General features: G+C 41.7%; 2 protein-coding genes across 2 annotated transcripts in view; both read right to left on the bottom strand.

Moving 5' to 3' along the window:
- Positions 1–3,164: 3,164 nt before the first annotated feature.
- On the bottom strand, positions 3,165–11,241 carry LOC138002944 (uncharacterized). The gene is made up of 4 exons (XM_068848908.1): positions 11,120–11,241; positions 7,769–7,848; positions 5,057–5,707; positions 3,165–4,354 (listed from the first exon to the last, which is right to left on the bottom strand). The coding sequence occupies exons 2-4, from the start codon at positions 7,830–7,832 to the stop codon at positions 4,134–4,136; spliced, it is 936 nt and encodes a 311-aa protein (XP_068705009.1). The 5' UTR covers positions 7,833–7,848; positions 11,120–11,241; the 3' UTR covers positions 3,165–4,133.
- Positions 11,242–20,668: 9,427 nt separating this feature from the next.
- LOC138003662 (palmitoyltransferase ZDHHC6-like) overlaps positions 20,669–22,500 on the bottom strand; it is a 17,894-nt gene continuing 16,062 nt past the window's right edge. The window contains exon 11 of the mRNA XM_068849851.1: positions 20,669–21,396. Coding sequence (XP_068705952.1) covers positions 21,299–21,396 — 98 coding nt within the window. The 3' untranslated portion in view covers positions 20,669–21,298. The remainder of the gene's footprint in view (positions 21,397–22,500) is intronic.

Consider the following 22,500-nt stretch of genomic DNA (forward strand, 5'->3'; position numbering starts at 1 on the left):
GACATCATTGAGTTCAAAGCCAATTTGGTCTTTAGCCCCTATTCGCTTGTAAACTATGTTTTCGCAATTCAGATCATATGACGATACTCAGGAGATTTGCTCCTCCGTTTTGTTCATTAAAAAGAGTGCAGACATACTCACGCTTGCGTGCACCCTTTGTAATGAACAGGACAAAGGATCAAGTCTCCTGAGTATTATCACATGATCTGCATTAGGAAAACAAAATGTACAAGCGCGAATAAAGGCCGGTACACACGAAGGAGCTTGCTCCTGAAACACGCTCCCGAAACACGCTCTCGGGTAAGTGCCCCAACCAGTACACACGAAGGACACGACGAGTGAGCTGAATGATGAAACAAACCGATTGGGCCATGGGAACTGTTGTGGATGCCAATTTGATTGGCTAACTGGAGACACGTCATGTCACGGAAAGCAAATTTCAGTTCACACGAGGGAGCTTGCTCCTGAAACAGACTCGCGCAACAGATTTGCCCCTGGAGCTTGCTCCCTCATATCAAACCAGTGTGATATGAGGGAGCAAACCTCGGGAGCAAAAGTTTTGTTGCCCAACATATTTTTTCGCTAGAAATCGTTGGTGCAGACGAGGGAGCTTTGCTCCGGGAGCGTGTTGCAGGGGCGTGCTGTGGGAGCAAGCTCCCTCCTGCGTACCGACCTTAAGGTCTACTCCCGGAATGATCAGTCAACTTGTAATCTTTTATCAGACAAAAACGTTTTCTTATAAGAATTGATTTTGCAAAACAGTTTTTAAAGAAATATTAACGATAAAAAAATTCTATTATGACGTTTCGGTGCAACATTATCAAATGTAAAGGAAAGAAGAAAAAAGTTCAGAGTTGGTGTAGTAGCGGAGCCATAGTTAAGAAAATATGGTAACCCATCGATCCGAAAAATTTTGGTTTTATAGCCATGACGTCATCGACCGTCAGTACGTACGTCCGTCCACCCCTCCATGTATGCCAATGTGACCAGTATCATGCTAGTTTACAGCATACATCTTTGATATTGGACATTCATGTTTTGATCAATTGACACCTGTCAAAACAAGGTATCCACTGACCAGTATCAGGTGACCATATCGCGGGCTCAGGCTTAGAGCTCACCGAGGTCGTACTAGTTTTCGATTGAATTGCAGGCTCAACCCAGATTAAGTCACCTAAACATAAGCGAGGCTTCATTTTTCACGCGCTTTCTGTGGTTCGACGAGGCTACACGGCGATACTACGTCAACTAGAGTTCTTACACAGTCAACGCTTGTCGTGTTCAGGTAGAAAACGGTTTAGAAAATGTTTTCTTTCTGCATTTTTTGCTGGTTTCAATCCAGTTTGACATATCATGATAGCTGTGGTCCACACTGGCGGCTACGCAGTTATTCAAGTCAAGCATCGGAGGGATATAAACTTAAAGCTGTTTTTTTTTAAGTTGACCGCTGACCAGGTACTGGTTTTCGATTGGATTGCAGGCCCGACTCAGGTTAACTCACCTAAACATAAACGAGGCAGTTATTCAAGTCAAGCATCGGAGGGATATAAACTTAAAGCTGAGTGTTAAGAGCGGATCTTGAACCCGGGATCTCAGGTTCTCAAGGCAAGCGCCCTAACCATTGGGCCACACTGTCCCCTATATATCGTTTAATCCACTCTTTGCAGTTAAAACTATGTACAAACTGAATTATCAAGCGGTATCATTTACAAAACTATTCAGTATAATTAAGGTATAGTAATGTATAGTCTACATAATAATTAATCTAGAAATCTAAAAGTTATAAAGTCATAAGCTCTCTTGGTTCTTACCTCCTGGCGACAACAAACAAACAAACAAAGGGCAAACCCTGCCCAAATTGAAGAAAATCATCGGACCAACTGCCATTTACAATACAATACAATACAATGTTCTTTATATTGAGAGGGTAATACATGATTAACCCAGTAAAGAGTTTTCTAACACATGGCCCTCTGTGAAGACAGACCACAACACCGGGAACTACACGCCCTACTCTTTGCGACAAGTGTGCGGGTTCTTTTACGTCCCACAGGATTATGAACATTGAAGGGTTGTGAGACGGAACCTCCGGCTTATCGTCCTTATCCGAGAAGACTAGAGAGTCTAGCCATTTGCAGATGTAATTACAAAGGCAGCACTTTCTCCTCAGTTATTTAAAGACCCTGAGTGTTTGTCCGGCCGGAGTTGAACTCAGGGCCTCCCGCATGACAGCCCGGTGCTCAACCAACTGAGCAGACTGAGCCACCGGAGCCACCGGTGCGCATCATTGTTGATGCTTTTCTGGGAAAAAAATCATATTTTCCGAAAGGTCACACATTGTCAGAGAAAAGACGAAATGTCTAAATTCAAACACTCTCATTCTTTAAATGAAAAATCATTTAACCATACAAGCAATCATTCCTTCACGAATTCTACCACAGGAAATTAGTTCCAAACTCTGCAATACAAAATGCATTCTCCAAGAAGAAACTGTTTCTTTACATTATAATCCAGCAGACTTAATCTGCGCTGCGATGGTAGAAATCTTTTACACCAATATTATTACAATGCAAAATACCAGTAAAATAGAACTTGTAGTTTAAAATAGATATGACGAAAACCACTTGTATCTTGCAGCTTATATGCTTTAATTGGGCACGAGGAACGTCTCCTTTGTTAAATCATTACATTTTACAACTTGGTATTGTCAATACCTAATTTGATGGACATTTCAGAAAATACTGTATTCGCTTTTAGATAATAGCTTGGGCATAAATTTTCTTTCCTTAGATTGAGAAATATTATACAGAGGCATTGAATGAAACTTAACTTGACATATATGAGTTTTTCTAATGTATAATTTATTTAATTAAAACGAGGATGTTCTGTGGGTTTCTATTTTGAGTCATGACTGATGGCAGGCCAAGTGTAAACAGGTGGTGACATCATTTTGTGGTCCCAAGTCTCATGACAACCATTAAGAAATTCCTATTGATACAAAGTCATTTCAAATAAACTTACAGCAAAATATGACAGTAATCACAAGTTGCATGCATGTTGCATGCCTGTTTGTACCAGTAGAATCAAGTCCATAATGGTCACGAGCAAGTAACACACAAGTTACTCACACAAGGAACATAGGGTTAAAGCTAGTACAATGTGTAATGAAAAGCCTTTATTTCACTGTTTTTTGTTAATATACATGTTATTAGGTTGTTTGTTAGTTTATTGAAATTAAATGTTTTTTGTTAGCTTCAGTAAGCTTTTTAACGCATACGGTAAATGTGTGAGGCACAATGAACAAGTTATTGCAGTTTGCAGGAAATCAAGTCAATAAAGTGTGGATCCCTCATTACAAGTGTTAGTTTTTCCAAAATGGTCTGGAATGAGTTGATCACAAAGGTAAAAGCAAGGAACAGCAGTGTATACTCCAAGGAAAATAGTTCTGATTGCTCAAAAGAAAAACCATGAATTTTCTCCGAAAATTTATTTGGGTAAACGTGTACCCCAAGCTCACGGAGTATCGTTGTTGCGTTACCTATGCTTGTACCGAGCATACAAGTTTGGACTTGCAATTCGTCTCAAACATTCGTTCGATAAAAGTTCTTCTGTTAAATGACAGTGATACAAGTTATTGTTACATGGGATAACTCTCTGAACTGCAAAAGTTTCGTTTTATGAATTTATCGAGTTTCCCGAAATAAAAATGTTTACTTCAAAATCACTTGTCATCTGAAACAAAAGAATTTATTCCCAGTGCGGCAAAAGCCAACCACGAAAATTTAGAGAACGCGGCGTTTAACTTCGCCTTGGTCTCAAAATCTGGCTTGCTGCTTGTTATGAAAATGTCCGAGGGGTCCAAATTTTGTCGGCTTCATCTGAAGAAAAAATCCGAAGCCCCCATTGCAAAAACCCGCCATCCTTAGGGAGGGGGGTGGGGGGTTGCGGATAAAAGATGGAACGACCCTATAAGATACGGACGCTCCTTCTTATGGGCTTCTGTTCTAACATGGAACACAAACAAACTGCTTTGGTCACCTTTTATTTGATCATCACACCGGGGAGCCATTACAGATGTGAACCAGAAAAGCTTTCATTCTGAAATACTTCTGTTCTGCATCTTTTCTCACACATTAATAAGGACAGATTAAATTACCTGCTATATTAACAATGGTAATATCACTATACATAAAAGAAACAAAACGGTAATGGCCCATGTCGGCTACCCGGGGATCGGTTATCAGCGCCCCAGCGTTGTCCAATGCCGTGACAAATGTCGAGCCGGGCTTGTGAGACCAAACACCATATTGGTCCAAACGATACCAATGGAAATCCCCCTGTCGTAGCGCTGTTCCTGCAAAACGAAGGAAAAGAGTATTCATTTCGAAACTTAAGTCTAAACATATTTCAAATTTCCTGGGCTGACCTGCAGCCCCTTGCAATCTTGTAACAGAGGCCTGTTCAAAAGTTCCAATGGATACTATTTTCAAAATTGTTCATCAAAAGTTGAGGCCAAGTCAGAGACAGATCAATCAAATAAGTATTTAGACAGTGATGGAAGTCAAGTTCAAGGTTGTTTGTATAGATTGCTACCAATGCAGATGAAATTTAAAAATCGGAAAAAAATTACAGGATTTGTATGGCTTTTAGTAAGCCATTTCTAAATTAGAGACATGCATACAGAATGTTGGCCACTTCTTACTGCTAACCAATTAACCACTGATCACCAACGCAACGAAACGAAACCATATTTTATAAACGTTTTAAGATTGACGCGGTCTCGGTGGTGATGGGGTCCATTTCTTGCTATTACACAATTGATCCACGAGTAAACTAGGGCCTAATCCTTTTTTAACTTTCTAACGGCTTTTAGATCTACTGCAAGGAAACACAGCTTAGGGAATAATTAAGCGCCAGTTCTCCGTCCAAGTACCTATATTCTTTACTTCAACTATACGAGCATTGGAGGGCATTGCTAGGATAGCCACTATCAGTTTTTTTTCTTCTCTGGAACTTGTAAATATAACGCGGGAATGGGGAGAATTCTTCTTCATACCTGGATCGACAACAAGCGCCACCAGGTGGGCAAACCCGGCGGGCGCTGGCGGGACGGGAGCAGCTGCACCAGGCTGGGGGTTGAGAGGGATCAGGCCATCACTTTCTGCGGCCTGCTGCACGCTTGCACCATCCATTTGACCAAAGACATGTCCAATGCTAAATCCGGGCTGTGCGAAGTTATCTGTGATGAGGGTGTTTGCGTAGTTGTAACAGTTGTTGCACTTGATCGTACGAAAGCTTGGAGACCACATTCCAATACGTGGCTCAAAACGTTTAACGCGTTTAGGGCCCTGTGCCGGTGAAACAGGTGGTGTAGTAGATGCTGTGGCTTTATCTGATTCAATCTCTTCCTTCACATCTTCGATGGTACCATTTAGCAATGTGCCTTGGGGTATGCTCTCGAGCAACAGCACTTGTAACTTTTTCGTCTCAGATCCGACGATTAGGACTTCATCCGTCATGCTTCGTAGCAAGAAACCTTTGTAGCCAAGTCTCGGAGGCATCTGTTTGGCACCATGCGTGTTCTTGGGTTTCAGCTCGCCTAACGACCGCTTTATCGGCCCGTAGGTGGAGTCTTTTGGGTCTAACGTCCACGTAGGATCGGGCCTTCCAGAAAACACCGCCAAAGTAACAGTTATGCTTCCTGTAACTAAAACAAAAATAAATCGATTCACAGAGTCTGAATCTGAGCGAAACTAGAAAAGTCTTCCCCTCGAATATTAACGGGAAAAGAGATTTTAACAGTCCGACTTCAGTTTCGACATACAGCTGATATTGAAAGAAGTGCAATTTTATCTCCAACAGGAATGGAGCCAACGTTTCCTGAATTACTCACGGGCATAATAATACGGCCATACATCACACCACAGAAGCAGCCAAGGACAAAACTTAGAGGGAATGAGGAGCCAAAGCACTCAATGTTCTCTTCGTATTTATGTGATATACTCCAGTTTTCGTATCGCCAACTTTTGGATTTTTTGCATGGTTAACTTTTGAATTACTAATGATTTCCATCAATGAACTGCGCTCAAACTCTCACAAAGATGGAAGCTAGTGACGATTATGCTTTATGGCTCAAACGCCGCAAGGGAAAATATGTTTGTTTTTGTTTTTTTTAATTCGTCGGCAATTGAAAGTTATTGCTTATTTGAAGAAGCAGAAAAGACTCAATAACTTTGGAAGAGGTTGAACAGCCTCTTGATCGCTCGGTGACTGCTTCAGGGACCATTTTGTTACTCTTCTCAGATATTGAGAATGTCAAAAATCTTGCTGATTCGACTTCAATCCTAAATCTGGCTCTTACTAAATTCAGAAACTTGAGCGATCAACTGCGGCAGTATAGAGACGTGATGTCAAATTTCATTGGCGAAAGGGCGTTTAGCAGCCCAACTGAGACAAGCAATTGCATCTTTTCTGTTGGCTTTCCTACCACGTGCGTTGAAAGTTGGAAATCGTCTGGAAAGCTCTGCTGCAATCGTCCCCGATATTGAGCATGGGGTAGAGGTTCTCGTGGCGCTGTTAGATACCGTTCCTGCTGCTATATATTTTGCATATCGTTACTCTTGATGTTTTAAATTGGCCTCAAGAGTGCTGCCCGTCTTCAGATCTAGCGGCCATCATTGTGTGAGTTTGAGCGTAGTGCATTGGTGGAACTCATTACAGTCAACTCCCGCCTTGCGGACACCTCGCTATGACGGACACCCCGCTATTACGGACAGCAGCTAAATCCCCGGCGAAAGTTACAGACGTTTGACTGAAATAAACTCCCGCCATTACGGACTTACGGACACTTTATTCTGTCCCAACGTCACAGTTTTATTGTTTTCTCTCTCGTTATAGCGGACACCGAGCAGCATCTTGGAAAATTTGTACACATATCAAGTCTATTTTTTCTGCTTTTTTGATTCATAGAGGCCTGGGGAGTTTAAGGTTGCTAATGAATTTAGTCTCCTTGGCGACAAAGTGGGGGAAGTTGCAATTCAAAGGAGAAGTACACAGAGCCTATTGGAACGATATTTCAAGGCAATGTGATAGCTGATGCAATCAATAGCTGATGTTCAGGTTTTTCCTTGAAAATATTTTTTTTTAGAAATGTAGGTTACTGTACTGTGCACAAAGGGTACGTAACTCCTGTTCTGTTAAGTTCTGCTCTGTTTGTAAATAAAGAAAGTTTTGACGCTCTTTGCGTCCGACAACGGGTCTGGAAAGGATACTGGAGTTAATGAAAATGAACACACATGTGACCCCTTCTGTAAATATGGTTTAAAATAAAAATTTTCTCGCACCCCGCTATTACGGACTCTCGCTATTACGGACACCAAATCAAATCGTGGTCCCTAGGGTGTCCGCTATAACGGGAGTTGACTGTATAATCAAAAAAAATAGGAGAATAGAATAACAAATTCGAGACTTGGAGACCACGAGACCTTTTTTTTTAACCCACAACCGAGACTTTACTGGTTGTAGCAAATCCGAGCCCAGGACCGACTACACTGCAAATGATTTGAGAAAACGAAAACTTGACGAAATGGGCAGTAGAAACTATTAGGTTACAACGGTGGAGATATGATAATTTCGTTCATGCAGAGGGTTAATGACTCTAATCTTAAATTTAGAGAACTCGATACTCGGTAGATGTTTTGAAAAGCTCGTTTTCGGCATCCGATTCTATACCCTAAGTTACAACAGATGTTACGTCTACTAGACAAACCTTTAAATCCGTCGATGAGGCCAAATTGAAACAAGGCCAAAATCAATGCTGGGAAAGCGAGCATATCTCTGGATTTCCACCTTGAGAATAATAATGATCAAAAAACGTCAACACTGTTAGGAATCACCGTAAGGGAACTTGGGCAAATTCTGATAGGAGAGGGTATCGGCCACTGCTTTATACTAACAAGAAATTTCATCATATCTACGAGATAGGACGCGCCGTGTTATTCGTCGATTTTGCTGGTAGTATTCTTATTATACGACCCGGCAATCGAAAAGTGAATTCCAGAAGTTGTTACACGATATAATAACATGTTTGCCAAACTCGTTTTCCCGTTTCGACCATGCTGAGGTAGGGGCTGGGGGCTTTAATAAGTAAAAAACAAATATATATATATATATATATATATATATATATGAGAAGCCTAAGAAAGGTGTAGCCATGCCTCGATAGATAATGTAATAAGGAAATAACTTCTTGAGGCATATATGTTTCTAATCGGTTAAATACTTCAAACGTTTCGCCGCTTAGAGCTTCGTCAGTGAATGAAGATTATAAGTACAGTATATGTTGCATATAAACTGGAGAGGAAGACAAAACTTCTCGAAGGTCCAGGAAATTTAATAAAAACGTTTCGGCCCTTCGGCCTTTGGTCAGTTAAAAATTTTTTAAAATAGAGTACAAGTTAAAAATCTAAGGATAAAATGGCCTAATTATTACAGCAGTGGAGACTATATAGTCTCTGAAAGACTAACAATGGCTATTGTAATGGAATACAATTAAGTAGTAAATTGTATGGTACAATACAAGCCAAAACTAAAGCTTGATCACTAAAACAAAAGTAATGATGTAATAATAAAATCTAGAGTTATGCAAGTGATTCCAACTATTTATGTAATATCGACTACAAATTAGATGTGACTATAATGGAAACAAAAAAGCTTTTTATGAAACATTGAAATTGATCCGTTTTTTTGAACGGAATTCACAGCGCTTATTGAGGCCAAAAGGCTGCAGTGTGCGTAATTGTGCCGCCCAATAACCCTCCCGCTTTAAGTAATGGTCCGGCTAAGAAGCAGGCAGCCCAGCGGCAAAAGTACTTAGAAGCTGCGAAATATTAATTTTTAATTTCACTCCAATCGAGGCATCTGATTGGCTAATATCGGAAAATGTCGAAAAAAGATGAGAAAAAAATGAAAAAAAAGCCTTTTTTGGATTTCTTCTTCCCCATGCCCTTGATCTCTGTCTCTCGGCCAAATTTGGGCATTGTTCTATGCGCCAATCAAATGGCGCATAGAATCTTGACGATATTTACAAACATAGTTTTTGAAGGCATAATGATTTGTTCTACGAAACAGAATCTAATTTTTTTAAACGGCAAGTCGATTACATTTTTCATTGAAATTCAAATTTCGCGCTTTTAGCTGCTTACACCAATGGGAACAGCCGAACTTAATTTGATTAAAAATGTTGGCACATTTTAATTAACCGACGCTATTGCCGCGGGCTATTGTTTTTCTGCCTGCTTTTTAGCCGGACCATTACTTAATAAAGTGTTATCTAAATCTCCATCAGTGTTCATTATCTTCTCAGTGACAATGAAATTGAAGTCCGAAAGGTTGTGAGGAAATTTATTGAAATGAATGGCAAGCTCGCACGATTTTTTGTTTCTTTTCATGTCGGATTTATGGTTTCTGAACCTGACTTTAAATGCATTGGAAGTCGAACCAACATACTGCACTTTGCATTTGTTGCAGGAGGCTAAGTAAATAATTCCAGTCGAATTGCATTCAAGGCTTCTGTTGGAAGTTTATCGTTTGGTCAACCACTACAGATATTCAAGCTATATATATATATATATAACTGAATAAATGTGTGAAAGAAAATTTGCCCTGAGCGGGATTTGAACCCACGTCCCCCCATTACTAGTCGGGTGTGATCACCACTACACCACCAGGACAACTATGCTGGCAACACAGCCATCGAAGATGTGATTTACGTGGTTTAAGGCGTGGGCCTCCCGGGAAATTTTCTTTCGAGGTGACAAAGTAGGGGAGCCTATAACTTCACTTGAAACCCAACCAAGGATCAACTTAATGATGCACGACCGTAGTCAACTTAGCGGATGACAAGGAAGGATCCCTACTTTGTCACCTCGAAAGAAAATTTCCCGGGAGGCCCACGCCTTAAACCACGTAAGTCACATCTTCGATGGCTGTGTTGCCAGCATAGTTGTCCTGGTGGTGTAGTGGTGATCACACCCGACTAGTAATGGGGGGACGTGGGTTCAAATCCCGCTCAGGGCAAATTTTCTTTCACACATTTATTCAGTTAAAAATATGATTATTTGGGGTGTGCATTGTCAGGGTTTCTCTCCTACACTCCCTCTCTCTCTCTCTCTCTCTCTCTCTCTCTCTCTCTCTCTCTCTCTCTATATATATATATATATATATAGAGTAAAGTAAAGTAAAGTAAAAAGTAAAGTAAAAAACCTGAGGTCGACGGTGCGCTCATTTTACTTCCCCCGCTCCATGCAGTGCCTCGCTGTACGGCTATTTAAAGCTACTTAAGATACACAGGACGGAAAGAACTTGAAACAAGAATGCGAGGTCCGGAGATCGAACTCGGTACCTCTTGCACAAAGGCCATGCACTAACGGACTGTGCCATCGTTGCTCCTCGAGGATGAAGAACGAGACAGGAACGCCGTGAGATTCACAAGCGATGGGTTGGGTTCACGAAGTCATTCTAGGCTAAGAGTTGTCCCAGAAATTTTTTAACCGACTTCCTAGTAGGGATTGATTTGTCTATCAGTAATGATAGAGCATTCGACTGTTCATGTTATGTTATGTCTACTCCACCAGAAAATTGGGAAGGTAAATTTCTACGATTGTTTCAATACTTGGGACACAGCTGAAAACGTCACTAAAAGTTCACAAGGTAACCGACCTCCTAGTAGGGATTGATTTGTCTATCAGTAATGATAGAGCATTCGACTGTTCATGTCATGTTATGTCTACTCCTCCAGAAAATAGGGAAGGTAATTTTTTTTTTTTATCTCGCAGCTATGATCATAGACTTTTCAAAATAAAGAGAAAAAAAATCCTACTTTTGTGTAATGAGCGGCTAAAACATATTGTTTTACAAATGCAATTCGCCTTTTCCACATCTCCCATCACTTTGTTTGGCCCCCAAAATTTTGCATAACCGTTGTTTTCAATTTCTCTCGGGACGATTGTAAGTCCAAAGAGAAATTAAAAACAATGGTTACGCAAAATTTTGGGGGGCAAACAAAGTGTTTTATGGAAGATGTGGAAGTGGCGAATGAATGAGTATCAAAAGCACTCACCAAATTTCAATTGATTTGCGGAGCGTCTTCAGTGCGAAGGGGAACGAAACGGAAACGTTCGAAGGGAAATATACGTTCTGGAAACGCCTCTTGACGTACGTCTCAATTTAAAACTATGAACTGAACAACCTCCCACTAGTTAATATTGTATATAGGCTAAAAAATGGTCTTGTTATTAACTATTAAAAGAGGTTGGCTGTATCTGGCCGGATCACATATGTCGTAACTTGTTTGTAAAATACAGACTTTAATTAACAAAATCGTCTTGAGGTTTTAGTACCTACCGACAATTTCAATCTGACCAAGCCTTCTTCCAAAAGCAAGAGTTTATTAACACGCTTAAAATATCACATTTTAATTATTGAAAAGGGAATGCATAGCAATTTCTCACAGCAGGTACCAGAGCACGCCTCTTTTTGCTGGAACAAATTATTCCATAAAAGAGTCCCTCAATAACTGAGACTATTTATCCGTGGCTTTTGCAACGTGAATTTGCTTTCTAAAAGTTTATCAAATTATGTTCCGCGTGTCACTTACATTGAAGCTACCCCTAAACCCTATATTAAATATATTAAATTGACTTTCAAGTGGTCCACCGGGCATTTGAAAAGTGAATTCAAGAAGTGACGAAACGAAATTTTTAGCAAACTTGTTTTCCCTGTTCGTACGGTATGATACGGCACCTTGGTTTTTACCTTTTTTCGTTACCCTTGCGCTTCGTATACACTCGGGGAAACAGATCACCAAGCTAACTTGATGCTTGATTAGGGCGAGCGATAAATACAAAACGAAAAACTTTGGCCACAACTTACAGCACGGCCCTCGAGCTTGGTTAGTCATAGCTTCTTTGTTTGTTTGGTTTTTTGCTACCCCTGTCTCTTTATCACACTGTGCTTTTGGGCCGAGTTGTTGGAAGTATTCTTGGGTTTCACTCACGTGATTAACAGCCATGTTTTTCAACGAAAACAAAAGAAGACGTAATAATACCTTTCAATTCCCGGAGGATTGGATCGGGACACCAACATGGCCGCCATTTCATTGTTTGGGGACACCAACATGGCGGCCGTGACGTCATGTAAATCCAAGAATAGCCTGAGGCTTGTTCCTCCAACAAAACCGCCAGCTACGCAGGCTTTTCGAAGCAGGGTTAGCGATGACCGAAGGTTAAGCCTGATTAAACTGTATGGATTGTCATGGTATTTAACCCGGGTTACTGCTATCCTTGCTTCGACCAACTTGCCCTGAAGGATAGTCAGGTGCTTCAGTAATGCCGGAGAGGGAAGGTTTTCATTGCTGAGAAAGGGAGGTACACCTAACCCGGGCATTAATTGGGCAAATCGGCTGGCTGTTAAGATGGTTTTGTCAAGCTGCTTGGGGCATCTAACGTCTTTGTTTATACTACAAAGTTAAAGACGTTTCGAACGTGTTAGATCTTACTCTGCAGCAGTTCCAAAAACAAAGTTTTCGCTCAGTTATCTCTTATTGTATTACTGTCCTCAATTAAGAACAGCCACAACCTCGTGATGATACTGACAAAGGCCAGTTTTGTTTTGATATTTCCCAACATTTGTGTGTAGAGGAATCAAAAGACCTGTGGGCCATAATTTTGGTCATGTGCTAAGTAGCATTAAGTCTAAAAATATGTGACATGTAGGTCACCTGCTCGCTTTTCACTGATCAGAAAAGGTAAGAAATTTTGGCATACATGTAAATGTCCGTTCAAAAGACAAGAAAATGTTGACAAATCAATACCTTAGCGTAGAAACTGATCCTCCATCGTTCGTTCCATTGGAGGCTATTACAAATGAAGTGAAGAAAGCAATAATCGCTGACCGGTGCCAGTAACCGAGAAAGTTCCATCATGATAAAGGAAAGTTTCTTTTTCTCGTGAACTAAATTATCATATGTTGTATTTTGTTTTATGTTTGCAACTGTAGTCGAATCGAGGGTGGTGAGCTATGAACATTTATGGTGCTTGTCCCGATCTTTCCATCCAGGAGTAGATTCCTTGTCTTCTTGGTACAATCCTAACATCGTGTGTGTATTATCGGTTATCTGTGACCTTAGGTTATAGCACAGATCCCACCTACTCAATGCTGATGACGTCTTGGTTATGCCCAGGTTTCCGCGCTTCTTTGTGCTACGAATTCGTCGAGCATCCTTTTCACTCTTGGTGACTTCAAGGACGTTATCAGTGTCAGAGTTCTGTCTTATTCTCAACTACTCGCGGGAAGTTTCTCCAGTTTGAGGGGATGTGAGTGAATGGAAATACTTATCGTCGTTGTCCTCAACCTCTTTTTCCTCTCGTTGTACTCATGTGGGAGTCCTGTTTGTATACATCCCAAACGACGTCTTCACGGTTTGCAGATTCCAGCTGCTTGTTAATGAATGACTTGAACACTGAATCGATGTATTCTTGAAATGTGTGTGCTGTTGCAGACATAAGCATTTGAATGGCTACTGCTCCATCGAGGACTACTGCATCAAAAACTTAGAAGTTGATCATTTTGTGCAAGTGCAGTTGGCCATGGTTGAGTCTCAAACTTGAAAAATTCATCAAGATTTTCATCTGTGAATTGGCAAGCAATGTAGAGCCAAGAAAAAAGTGCACAGTCGTTCTTCAATGTCAAGAACTGGAACTGTTCCTTTGTCACCTTTGTCATGGACTTCTTGTCTGAGTTGCTGAACAGAGACAGAGTGTTCTTCTTGATAGTGTCTGTGACAGGTCTGGATCTATCAATTAGCGTTTCTTGCACAAACTTATCATACTGCGACTTTCCAACTTTGGTGATACTCCTTACAGCTTCAACAACTTCACTGCTCATGACATCTTTAGCGTGCACAGCAATCAGTTCCTCCCCCTCGTCCTCCAACGGGTTACCAAGTTGTTCAAACTCAGACAAAACAGTCAACACATCGTTTTTGAAGGAAATTTGAACACTCGGTGTCCGTTCATGATATCCAAGACGTCTGGTAGAAGGAACCACCTGCTCAAACACTTCAATCATCCTTGCTGTTTCTAGCCCAGAAATCGTCCATCTCGTCAAGGCAGTTGGATTTTCTGTGAAACCTGCAGCACCTCCATCTCCTTTGATGGATGCATTTTCATGTTCATGAGCATGGTCCAAGGCCATAGAGGAAAACGGTCGCTTGGTCTTGTGCACAACAAATGATCCACTTGGAAACTGTCGAGACACTTCAGGGTGTTTTACCTGAAGCTCTCACATGTCCCGGAAGTGAACTGGTAACCACCTCGCGTAGTTAATATGATCGATGGCAATCTGCGTCCTCGATTCCACGTAAAGCCCAAAATTGACCAATAGCTAAAATCAGGGCTCTTTTTTGACATTTCTGATTTCCATTCATTGATTGCAAGAAGTCTTCCAGTGCTGTCTGCATCTTTTAAATGCTTCTCATACTCTCGGTGTTGCAGGAGGTGAAGAGCATCTGCAGTTATCTGACTGATGCGCCCGCCTTGTTCTTGTTAAATGGCTTGCGAGGAGGAGAGAATTTGAAATTCCCGGCGTTGCTACCTCTGCATTGGTGAGAACATTTGTCCAGCCACTACCTTCGAGCAACTTCCCAAGAGCTTTAAAGGTTGCCATTTCTAGGTATAGTCCACCGAACATGAGGACAAAATGATCTTCGTGTGTTTGAGGGCATTCCATCGAATTTGTTTGGCTATTGCAAACAGTGGATAATCCAAAGCTATAACAGGAACTTGCGTTGGATTGACATGCTTTACGGCAGACTTGACGACATTCATTGCGTGACGAATCATGCCCACTGAATGTGCATTCTCCAAAAACAGAGGCACCAGTGAAGTGATGGCAGGTTCGTGAGACGATAGTGAAGCTTGAGATACAGAAATTATTTCTTTGACATGCTGTAACCAATCGCTTTCTTTTTCTGTTCCATGGCATGATCTTAATGGATGAGTTTACATCCTACCTTCCGTCTGAGAAACGAAACGTTTACTTGATCTAAAAGATGCTGGAGGTACCTCGAGAAAATCGACTGGAAGCTGCGATACCTTCCTGGATGTTTGAAAGTTGGTATTGGGGCTTCAAATGTATTAATTCCCCTGTCACCGCCAGGCACTTGATCTGTTGGTTGCTGCACGAGAGATATTGCCGTACCATGAAATTAGTCGTGTGCGCTGGTGGAAGTTGGGTTATGGTCTAGATTGTCAACACCAGCGGTTTTAAACACACCCTGTGTCAGTGACATACGACGCCTTCTCGTTCGAACTGGGCATAGACAGCATTGGCTATGTCAGCAGACAAAGTAAGAAGCCTATCCTAAGAAATTCAAAGTCCCATATTGAACATTGCGTGAATGAGACCTCTCCCTGTTGTTGCTCAATGGATCTTCAGTGCCACATAAATTGATGAGGAATTCCGTTCTCTAGCAAGAGTATTGAACCCAAGCAGCTGCGAAATACTCAGGCAGGCTTGACAAGAAGTGTATCGACAGATTGCCGATTTGCCATTTGCTTACGTTTTCAGCAAAACAAATGTACCCTACCCCACAGTCTTTCCGCTTTGATATTATGGGACATTGCAGTTTTTCTTGTCATTTTCTCGCAGATAATACAGAGTTCCCAGTTTATATTCGTTCCTTCGATCATATATCCAGATCGACTGGAGAGAAATGTTTAACAGTAAGTTACAAAACATTTGAAATTCAAACAACATTTATAAATATTAACACTAGTTCCCAAGCCTTTCACGGTTCTAATATGGCAGCACCCGTGAGGAAAAACGTACGTTGCGAACTTGCAGTCATTTACATGAAGTAGGCAAAATATAGCAAAAATACAACTTTGCCTAAATTTTCTTACATTTTACAGTTCAATACCAGTTTAACAACGCTTTTCGAAGTTCTCCAAATGAAAAATGGTAGAAACCAAATGTATAATTATTATTTTCAAACCTCAAAGAAGAACATTTAAAAAAGAACTGAGTTATTTTCAAAATCATCAATTTTGTCAATTTTACCCTTTAAAAAGTTCTTTTTACCCTCAAAGGTGTCTCATGCAGTATATAATTCCAAACAATATCCTACCTTTGTTATTTCATTGTGACTATTTATGTCAAACGTGTTAGGTAATGCTAACTGAAAAGGAACTTATTTAAAAGACCTGGATAAAAACCCGAGAAGCCGGAAATGTGTCCAGTCTCGATTCCATGTACAGCCCTAAAAAGGCCATAATAGACTTGCGTTTTCCGTGGTTCAGGCACCACCATGAGATAGCCGCATATGTTTGAACAAAGGGAGGGTCTTCTGAGAATGGTGATAAAATGTACCAAAATATAAAACGCACGTGCGGAGCGTGAAGAGCCATTGTCTTTGTTCATTAAACTGAGAGCCCTTGAGGAGGAGCTTGCTTCTTTCATACTTGAGTCAACCTTTGCGCTTATCTTCTATTTACAGAAAAGTTTAGAAGGACCAATCAGAATAAAGGTATTGTCAAACGAAGTCAAACTTTTCTACTTTCTGAAATCCCATAATACACCTTGTTCACCCCCCAAAAATTTTGCATTGGCTTCATGTTTTCCATTTCTCTTGGGACATCTTCATGTCTTAGGAGAAATTGCAACCAATTATTAGGCAAAATTTTGGGATTGGAGAAAATAGTGAATAGGAAAAACAGTGTATTCAAATTGACGTAAATGTTAGTCTCCTGCTGAAGGGTTAGTTCTAAAAATAGAAAAGTACTTGCAAAGGCACGAGTTCACCTCGGTTCCCTCTCGTGGCTCTGTATTCGAATTCGTTTACATGATAATACTTGGACGAGTCCTAACAGCGCGAGTTCACCGCGTTTGTTACACCGGAGCGAGAATTTCATTGCGGTACGAAAAACCGTCAGAGAAAAAGGACCCCAGAAGCTGAATATTGTTTTCCGCCAATGCCGTTCTCTGGTTTGTAGACCAGAGTTGCAAGAGATCCTGGTGAAGTTGGTGGCAGAAAAGGAGGAGGTAGACGTTGCCAAGGTGATCACCAAAGCCCTCAGGAAAGGGGTGAAGTCCCCACAGTCCATCCGGGGCTTCCAGGCCTTCCAGCCTTAGCAGAGCGGTAGGGCGCGTCCCTCACCTTACCCTACCCGTGGGCGTCACAAGGCTAGTTTTTCAGGAAATTGTTTTACGTGTGGTCGCCAGGGTCATTTTGCGCGAGATTGCCCCAGTCACAAGGTGTAAAGATTTTAGGGTATTTAACGGACGGAAAGGACTTGAAATCTCGGACTTCGACTTTCTAGGCGGAGTCGCCTTTGTTACAGAGTGATGTATTTTTCTCCTAATAAAGCATAGCATGTTTATTTTTGTGTCTCGTTTGAAGTAGGGTAAAAAGAGGTGACTCCGCAAGCGATTTGCTCTCTGGGCTTTCCCTTGTTGCTTCCCATGGGCTGTTGGTAGTCATTTTCTTTGAGCTTTACTCGTTCATTTTGGGGTGGGTGCTTTTTCAAAATTTCGCCCTTTTTCACCTTTCGTTTCTCAGCCCAAGGTTAAGCGTACGAATACGTGGATTCCATTCATAACTTTACGCAAGTTTGTGCGCTATCAAGGGGTCAATCGAGAGAAATAAGGTGGATAAAGAGGGACGAAACTTCGAGCACAGGGAAAGTGTGCTCAACCAACAATGTGTTAGAGGAGGTGAATCGGATCTGCAACGGTATACGGGGAGCGCCAGAAAATGTTGCAATAATAATCTCGTACCCAGATCTCCCACGGTCAGACGGAAGTGACAGAGTGAGATCTGGGTACGAGGTTATTGCAATAAGGGACCCGGAGACTTTCAGGGCTGGAGTGCTGTCCCAACAGTTGCCCTTTTGGGCCCATCTCCTGAATAACTATGAGAACAAGGAAGATGTTTTGAATTGGATTCGTAGAGGGGTGTCTATCCATGAATTTGCATGCCATTTCGAAGGGCGCTTTAAGGGAACTTTATATGACTCGGCTCTGCGCCCAAGGATGATATTTGAAAACCATAATTCCTGTGGCGCGTTTTTTTAGTCTTCCGTATTACAACGGATCGAGACGGGTGTCGTTCGTGTGTGGGGTAGGGTTGGAGATGTGCCACCGCCTTGGTTAGCGCTACCTCTGACTGTCGAACCTCAGAAACCCAGTTTATACTTGGATGCGCGTTTCCTTAACCTCTGGACGCGAGACGCACCTCTCTCCTTCGATCGCTTATCGGACGTGCCACGTTTCGTGTACTCTGATTCCTATATGTGGAAGATAGATGACAAGTCAGGTTACGTTCATGTGCTTTTGCAGGAAAATTGTACCCAGTTTTTTAGTTTTCAATGGCAGGCCTGGTACTTGGTAAATCTCACTCTCCCCTTTGGCTGGAAGACATTCCCTTTTGTTAACCAAACGATCGGAATGGGAGTGACAAGTTTCTTCCAGGAGTGCGGGTCGCCATGCCAATTGTATATCGATGACAGACTTAAAGGGGAAATTTTCACACCATCGGGAATATGGTCGAGGCCACCCGAGCAAAGAGATGATGATGAGTTTGGTTTGCGAGCGGCAACGGCAGCTCTACATATAGTAGTCCTTGTTGTGGTCCATCTCGCATATTTTTTGGGTGTAAAGAAATGTGTTCTTCGCCCGGTGAAGCGCCTCACATATTTAGGCATGATTATGGACTCCAGTTTACAATCCTTTGTTATCCCAGAGGACAAAAAGGTCAAGTTCAGTCAGCTTAGAAGTGAAATCCTGACAGTTAAAACTATTGTGCCCGTAAGTGACATGCAAAGGATTTTGAAGAAATCCATGTTTCTTCCCCTGACGTTCCTGGGAGCAATCTTTTACATCCCTACGCCCCACGTGGCAGATAATAAGGCATTGTTACCCCTTTCACCGCCACAAATGCCGTTCACACTTACAGATTTTACTCTTTCTAACGTCAGACGATTTTACTCGTCAAATGGGGAAGCCATCGGCGGTGAAATGTGTAAGCTAGATACTCTGCGGTATGAACTTTGGGCCTTTCTTGTAGTCAGATATGAATATCTCCGCCGATCGCACGACTGTACTGAGCTTCTTAGAGCAGAGCAGCGGTGCTCTAACCCGAAGGTCGTGGGATCAATTGCTGCCCTGGTCAGAGGTTTTCTCTGTCCTTGTTTTGGATCCATTTCCATTAGTAGGGCTAACGCTCACATGGTTCATATGGGGTACAAAACTAGCACTTCACATTACTCTCTAATCAGTTAAGTCTGTACTGAGCTTCTTCGTTTGCTTCAAAGGCTCTGCAATTGATTCCGAAGTTATACGTGCCTACGGTAGCATGCTCGCAGTGTCATTGGCCAAATGACACAGGTGTGGTCAGAGGTGTGGCTATCAACGTCAAGTTGGAAAGCGACCAACTCTATCGAAGACCTTGAGGAGATCCGTCAACATGACCAAGAAAGAGTCTTGGAGATTGAACCGTCGGAGTCAGAGAGCCAGCAAAACATATGCCAAGCAAAAGTCCTCTCTGGAGTTAGGGCTCACTTGTGTTTTACAGAATATTAATCCAGAGGGACATTCTGCATGCAACTCCCCAAGATGTGATTCGTTTCCTCATTTGGAAGGACCAGTCTGGGAAAACAAGTGTACATGGAGAAGATTGCTGTCTTATTGGACAGAAAAGGCAGCACTCCTGTGCGTGACCTAGAAGGCTAGCCTTTGGGATGGTAGACTCTTTGATTGGCAAATTAAGAGCCCTCTTTACCGAAGCGGGAAGATATTTTGATAATTCCCTTTTACCCGGTAATGGGAATCCTGCGGCGTTTTGGGAGGTCAAGGAATATTTTATAGCTGTAAGAGAGGAGCAATTGCTGGCGAAAAGGCTACCATCCCAGGCCGAAACCTTTTCTTTTTTGAGAGAACTAAAGGCTGTTTCAGACGAAATATTAAGCCGGTTTTGCACTTCGGCGGTGACAGGGCGGGGTATTTGGGAAAACTCAGGTAGTCTTATTCGGTTTATTTGCCAAACGAGGAAGGTTTTCTTTTTAATCATTCTCTTAAAAAGTCTTTGAAGGATGACACCTCTAATTTGTTTGCGCTTAGACGTTTTATTGAGGCTTTTCATCTGACGTCACAGCGGCCATGTTAGTGTACAGAACAATGCAGTAAAATGTCTTTTGGGAATTTGACTCTATTTTATGCAAAACTTGTGGGGACAATTTCTGTTGTTTTGTACACCAACGTGGCCGTTTCATCACGGGGATGAAAACCAAGAATTCAAGATAGTTCTCTATGCCCGGTTGTAGCCATCGAAAGTTATATAGCTCTATGTGAGTCCGTGGGCATTCCAAGCAGGCAGGGGAGATGGTGAACTCACCTTTCAGCTCAAACGCCGCCCAGGCGCGTTTGTCTTTCTACGCAAAACAGCTACCCGACGTTTTCGCGAACAGGCACCGACTACGCCGCACGGTGTCAGGAGTGGGTGTGTGATCTCCCTTGAGCTAATTTAGCGGCTATAATGGACCATTATAGCATGTTTTTTTTTTTTAAGAGATAAACGACACTGAAATACCCATAACGTTTTCAAAAAAGATGATTTGAAAAAATCAATGCTTAGCTATATTCTGTATTTAGGGATGAAACGTGCCATATAAAACAAATTAATTCAATTTAAAGACCGCCGGAAATTAAGCTATTTCTCAAACTGGAAGTCAGTTTGTTTACGCATGCGCAGTTGATCTAAGAACGAGCGCGAGGTAAAACCTTCGATGCAAACAACAGTTCGTGCGGTGATTTCAGGTCAGCTCACGATATGATGACGTCAGTCACTGGAAGTAACATTTCACTTTCTTAGCAACGCGCGAAAAATCCGTCTGTGTGCCCTTAATGCTAATGACAAAATAAGAGGGATAATATACTATTCTCTACTTTCTCAAATCCCATAAATACACCTCTTTTACCCCCCCCCCTCCCCGATTTTTCTTGGGACCAGAACAATTGAACAATGATAATGCAAAATTTGGGGGGTAAACAAGATGTATTATGGGATTTGAAAGTATTAATTATTCCATAGGTTCAAGAGAAAGAGGAATTTTTTTATTATTATCGTAATTTGCGTTTCGCTTTTAGTAACTCTTCATTGCTGGAGTTTGCCCACAGAAATGAAGAAAGAGTTTTACGACCAGCGCCTCTAAGCAGCAACAATGATTGAATTTGTTTAAAAAAGTTAAATTTCTTTCTTGAAAGACTCTTCCTCCTCCGGCCTTGCTGCACAATGGCGGGGAAACCAGCCTTTCTCTCTGACAACGGCTCTTTCCGTGAAATCTGCAAAACAAACGTTCACAGGAAGTAATTCGCAAATGAAGAGAAAAAATATTGAAAACGTATCCGTAGAAAGTCAGGGTTGTTAGGGTTGAACTGTGGGACCATTTTGACAGAGATTGACTAACAAAGAACCGAGCATTTGATACTAAAGAAGTTATGCTGTTGCTAAGCAACAATCCGATTCAGGAATGCACTTCAACGGACCACTGATGAAGTTTATTAAGAGCAAAGTCTTTCAGCGCTGGGCACTAATGGCACTGTAATTTCAAATCAACTCAAACTAACGCAAAACAAATCAAACGTTGGTTCTTGAGAAGGGGAAAACCGGACTGCCCGGAGAAAAACCTCTCGGTTCAGAGTAGAGAACCAACTACCCTGTGAACCGAGTCGCTTTCGATCTTCCGAGATAAGTCGGGAAGAGGAAGGAAGACTCTCGTACTGAGCATGCGTCAAAAATTCAAATGATGTTCGATGTCAGTCACGCGTGACCAGTAACCACAAAACCAAAACAAACAGTCGGAATACTTTCGAACAACTCTGGCAAACACGTACACGACAACCAAGGAATCATTTTCTTGGAATCTCAAGATAGTTCATACTTTCAGATAGCCATTTCATTTTTTATAAGTTTCTGTAACCAACAATAAAAGTAAATACTTTTCTAATGGTTGGACTGGATCTACAATCTTGGACAAAATTGTTGAGAAAACTCTGCTTTTGGACTAAACTCCGATCACGAGTATGAAAAATAAGTTCTCTTTTTGCCCCCACCTCCCCTGATCAATGTTGCTAGACGAAACAAAGCATGTCGAACCTGGGCTTATCAACATTGGTTGTAGGGGGGAGGGGGATCGCTAATAAATATATGTTATTCACCGGCCGGGAGGTCCGTATTGGGAAAAACTGTGCCCGAGGTCTCGAGTACGGCCCGAGGCCGTAGGCCGAGGGCCGTACTCGAGACAGAGGGCACAGTTTTTCCCAATACGGACCGACCAAGGCCGGTGAATAACGTTTTTATTTATTTCTAAATTCTATTCTTAGAAGGTAGGAGAAACTATTAAGAAAAACTCTAAAAGTCATGTTTTAATTTTACGCATTGTTGGG

Source organism: Montipora foliosa, chromosome 5, assembly GCF_036669935.1.
Source record: "Montipora foliosa isolate CH-2021 chromosome 5, ASM3666993v2, whole genome shotgun sequence".
NCBI classification, from domain to species: domain Eukaryota; kingdom Metazoa; phylum Cnidaria; class Anthozoa; order Scleractinia; family Acroporidae; genus Montipora; species Montipora foliosa.